This window comes from Papaver somniferum, chromosome 11 (assembly GCF_003573695.1).
Source record: "Papaver somniferum cultivar HN1 chromosome 11, ASM357369v1, whole genome shotgun sequence".
Taxonomy (NCBI): Eukaryota; Viridiplantae; Streptophyta; class Magnoliopsida; order Ranunculales; family Papaveraceae; genus Papaver; species Papaver somniferum.
The window spans coordinates 31,437,123-31,442,242 of record NC_039368.1 but is presented as its reverse complement, the minus strand read 5'-3'; the positions used below and the strand labels follow the sequence as shown (position 1 = coordinate 31,442,242).

The 5,120-nt window shown below is 34.0% G+C and overlaps 1 protein-coding gene across 1 annotated transcript; it reads left to right on the top strand.

Annotated features, from left to right (window-relative positions):
• Positions 1–455: 455 nt before the first annotated feature.
• LOC113322764 lies at positions 456–3,973 on the top strand. Its single transcript, XM_026570907.1, has 6 exons — positions 456–769; positions 1,942–1,989; positions 2,084–2,162; positions 2,645–2,685; positions 3,379–3,438; positions 3,565–3,973. The coding sequence occupies exons 1-6, from the start codon at positions 494–496 to the stop codon at positions 3,631–3,633; spliced, it is 573 nt and encodes a 190-aa protein (XP_026426692.1). The 5' UTR covers positions 456–493; the 3' UTR covers positions 3,634–3,973.
• Positions 3,974–5,120: the final 1,147 nt, after the last annotated feature.

The window sequence follows — 5,120 nt, the reverse complement described above, 5'->3', positions numbered from 1 at the left end:
GCTTTGTTTAGGGTGTTCAACTGGGTGTTGATAGAGTTGTAATGAACTTTCTTGATACCAGTTTTTCCTTGTGTAAAATCAGTTGGATGAAAAATCTTAATATTACTAAATAGAGTGTTTCTTGAATTTAATCTTGAGATTATATGTTTCCAAGTATTGTAGATAGGATTGCAAATGCAGTAATCACAAACAGTGAGCAAACAAAGGAGGATTGAGTGAAGGAAGGTAGAGATCAGGTAAGTTTGAGAAGAGACAGTGGAAAACATTCAGGAACAAATGAGAGGAAAAATGCTGACGTCAGGATGACGGAGCAGAGATTTTTTTTTTAGGTTTTGATAGAACTTTTTTTATCCCGTATACCATTTGGAGACTGTTTAGATGGAAAAAATACGACTTTTAAAGTTAACAAAAAAAATGGATTTCCTCCTAAATTTCTCAAATCTTAGGATGAGGTGTTATTAAAAATGGGAATTTGGTGGAATTATAAATCCAGATGAAAACGTGCAACCAAGAAAATCATAATTCCACCGAATCCCCTGAATCCATGAATTCCATACGTCCAAACCCACCAACAACCAAAAATAACTCTATTCCAGGTATAAAACCAATCGGAGCATTATTTCCAATATTAACCTTAACCTCATTAATAAACTACGGAAGGTCTGAAGTACCAGACAGCAAAAAGAAGAACGAAAAAGAAACCATGGATCAGAATGAGTTTAAGCGCCTTCTAGATCTGTTCCCTGTTGTCCGTTCTCGTGATTACCATGTAAGTATATATCTATATGTCTTTATTTTCATGTCTTTTAACCTAATTTAAATACTTCTCTTTGTAATAACTTTGTGTTTTGGATTTTCAAATTCCAATCTAGGTTGTAGTCCTCACTAATTATATAGTTCATCGATATTCATAGGTTTCCAATAATATATAGAGGAAAGAAAAAAAAAATCAAAATTTGAGTAGGTAAAAAGGTGTATCTAATTAGGTTTTATTTCTGAATCTGTTCTGAGTTTTCTTTGGTGTAACAAACTTAGGAATGAAAACGATGTTCTTTGTAACTTTCAGTTTTTTGTTCATAGCCAGATTAGTTACATATTTCAATCAAGGAAATATAAAAGATTTCTACTTTTTAAGTGATAGGAATCAATGTAGAGAAAAAAAAAATTCCCCTTTCTAGGTTTGGTTGAAACATTAACCTAATTGTTTCCAAATTAGTAAGTTTGAAACACAAAAAGGGTAAAATTCAGATCCCTAAAGAATGATGGGCAAAGCTGTGAAGACATTGCTCCAGCTAACTCTCTTATCAGTTTTACATAACACTGTTTTTTATTTGATTTGATTTTATTTTTGTAATGTTGGATTGTCGAAGTTATAAGAAAAACCACATTACAGAGGTAAGCTTTGTAGTTTACTCTTGTACACATTTGTTCGATCATAATTGATCACGAGTAGGCTTTTTATGTTTGTAGTTTAAAATTGCGATCTTGAAAGTTCTAAACCTCTAATCTAATCAGTTTCTGGTTATGGGAAATGTGGATTTTAATGAAATGGAGAACCTTGTTCTTGTAACTACATTCTGTACTCAAGTTTCAATCTTTTCCTTTTTGTTTTTTATTTATCCATAGGCAGATCCTAAGTCATCTTGTTACCCAAGGATAGAACCTAGATCACATAACCAAACTATGGATGATTTTACCCTTTAGATATGCACAAGTCCAAAACCTTTGAATGCTAAAAGATTTTTTTTGTTTATACTTATGCCAAAAGTAAGTAAGTAGAGACTAGAGCATAGAATACACTGTTCTTTGGTATTATTGGTGAGCTTCTTTAGTTTAATTTGATATCGTGAAGCCGTTGAACATTAACAGTAAGTGACTGTTGTATGATTATATACTTATCTATTGGTATATGTGATTTCTAAAAACACACTATAATTGCAGCCAGACTCAGATTCAAAGGAATCAACTTCACGGACAACACAGGATGAGGTAGAATTGCTAATACATATTATTGTTTCAGATTTTTACTGTTAAACTCAACTTATGGAGTTATATGTGTTATTGTTTACTCTTATGGCCGCAGCTGACTGAATGGCGGAATAATTGGGATTTGGATGAAGAGAATACTAGAGAAACTGAGGTTTTAGGGATTAACCATCAAGGTGTGTACGATCTCATCCTATCACAGAAAGCAAACTGCATTTTTCGTAGTCATTTATCTCTAGAGTTTAATCTGTACACACACAGCTACAGTTTAGCCTCATATGATCCTCTTGTTGGGAATGATCCAAGTCAAGTTGTAACGGAACTGCCAAAGAGTTGGTTTTCCAACACATCAAAGAGATACGTTATGACCACATTCTGAAATCTATACTAACATTTATCTTAGTTTTTTCACTTGTACAGTAGTGTCAAATACCCTAAATGAACATTAGCGAGCTATCTAATTTTTCTGATTTTGGAGATACTGATGATGTAAAGGCTTTATTTTATACAATTGCAGACTTCGTTATGAAAATAATTTAAAGGTGTATTGTTGTGTATGATTACATTTATGGGGATGCGAGGTATAGAGCCACTATAGCACCTAATCCTATTGTAAAAATAAGTTTATGCTGATTCTGTGGTTTTCTTCTTCTAACAGATGCGTTTTGGGAGAGATTAAAATTGGCAGCAGAGAAGAAGGTAGTGTGTTTCTTATTTTGAAATTAACTATCTTTCAAAACTTTTATGAGCATCAGTAGGCTATTTTAGCAAGTCTCCACATGCATATGCCCTCAGAAAATAGGATAGAAAAGACTGACTGGTATCAAGTGAATCTTGTAAACTGATTCAGTGGAATGTTCCTTACCATATGTTATACCCATAACTTTTGTTGATCTTCCCCGGGGTGAAGTACCTTCACATATTTATACCCCCTCTCAACCCACAAAATAGTTCCGGTAACTAAACTTGTGATAAGTTCTCACAAAGAAAAAGGAAATAAGACGAAAAGTTTGGCATGGATGATTTAGGTGGACCGCAGAATTCTGCTTCCAACCCCTATTCTGATCAGAAGTTACAATATTTCTAAGTTTTTTGCTCTGTTTACATCAAGATTTCTTGATTCTTAGGCGTTTGTTGTCCAAGTTATTTGGGGCGAATCGGTGCTTTATTTTGTGTCAATTCGAGTTTCAGTGAATGAACTAACATTCACCATTCAAATAGTTCTTCTCCCGTTTTTTTGCTGCTTAAAGTGGAAATCTCTCCAAGCTTATATTAATCATAATTTATTGGTCTAGGTGAAGTACATATTGCAAATAAAAATAAAAAAAGGATTGAGTAAAAATAAGTATAGTATGAGATTGTGAAGATGATCTCTTCATTTTTTTTTGCTAGGTTGGTCCAGAATCTGCTGAGAAATTCTGCAAGGCTTTCCAAACCATTTACAAAAAACTTGTAAGTGTGCTTGTTGTGCTCTCATTATCCTACAATTTCCTTTTCGTATTTGGCTCCCTCTCATGGGCTTTCCGTTTGTTTAACACATACATGGGTTGACCATCGTGCAACCTCAATTACTTTCAGGTCTTCAATGAACTTAGTGAAGATGCTGCACAGAGATTTATAAATTCTACATCAAATTTCAGAGGGTAGCAATTTATGCCTTTCTGAAAACAAGATACATGAAGTTATCATGACATTTCCTCTGGGAGAAAATTAAAGTGGTGAAAAAGGTTTTAAAACTGAAAATTCTATGTACGCATGGTATTTAGCAATGCTGCGAAAAGAAAGAATGCGACTGATGTTAGAAATTTGTATTTTATTAATTTGTTGATCCCAAACAATTCTGACTGCTGGTGTTCTAGGTAAAATTTGTGGAATTCCTAAGTTGACTGAATTGAGTTGTTATGATCGAGGGATAAATTTGAAGAAACAGATATGAAACATGTAAATTGCATTTTAATGAAAATTACAGTTGCAAATTTGTTAATTTCTGTTTTTATCTTTAGCGAACCGTGCATTTGTTGATAATTGTGCTTTGAAAGAGCCAACTATTTTATTTTTTCAACCATCTGAATCTGATTGAAGGCTAGTTTTATTGAAGCAAAAGATGAGAAACAGGTGGTCAATTAGGAAAAAAGAACATCCCAGCCATTAATGGTTTGCTCAATCTTACGGAAACTACAATGCAGCCTCTTAAGCCACTACAGTATAGCTTTTTAATTTTATCAGTGAAACCCGATCTCATGTCCAGGGAATGGAACGATTTTACCTCCATCTGGAGATGGAAATTATTTACAAGCTCCATATGGGGTTGACACTGCATCTCCATCCATTGATAATCCTGCAACATAGGAATAAAGGTGGCCTATTCCAATTTCCAAGACCATGGAAATTATAGAGGTTACCATTACATCTTCTTATCAATGATCTTAATGTTGTTCATCGCCAGATCGCCTTAATATTAGAAGTTCTAATGGCAACGGTGATGTACACAGCATAAAGTTAGATTTTGAAGTCCCGTAGAGAAAAACAGCAGTTATGATAGTAGTAGCTAGAAAGATTTTAAGAATTTTTATTACCCCCCCGTATTGACAGTCAGATTCTCCTTTAGCTTTCCCCAAGATAAATGTTTAAACCTCGGCACTAGAGTTATTTCCAGGGGAAGTTAGATATGCTACTGGATGAAGAAGCCTCCGGTTACAGAGAGGAAAGTAACCTTGTGGGCACGGTAAAATTCTGAGAAATTGAGTTACACTTAAAATTCTCATATATCATTTGATTAACAAATGTTGATGTTACAAGAACACGCAACACACATCACACATGAAATGCAATGTGTATGGGTTGAATGAATACATTTGTTTAACAAGCAAAATATTAATTTGTTATTAATAATATAAATTTAACTTTGATGATCCCCTCCAAGAATAAAATAGAATGATCGATCACCATGAGTAAGTCAGTCAGTCACCAACGGATGAATGATACCTCTCCTCCGTCCACCTAAAGGATTAATGGATGGGAACCGATCATATGTGATGGAGATCTAAAATCTATCGGTGTATTTTTGGAATACCTTAGGGTCGATATCATCTGTATCACCCAATTCATGATTTTTGCAGAATTCATCGCAAGCA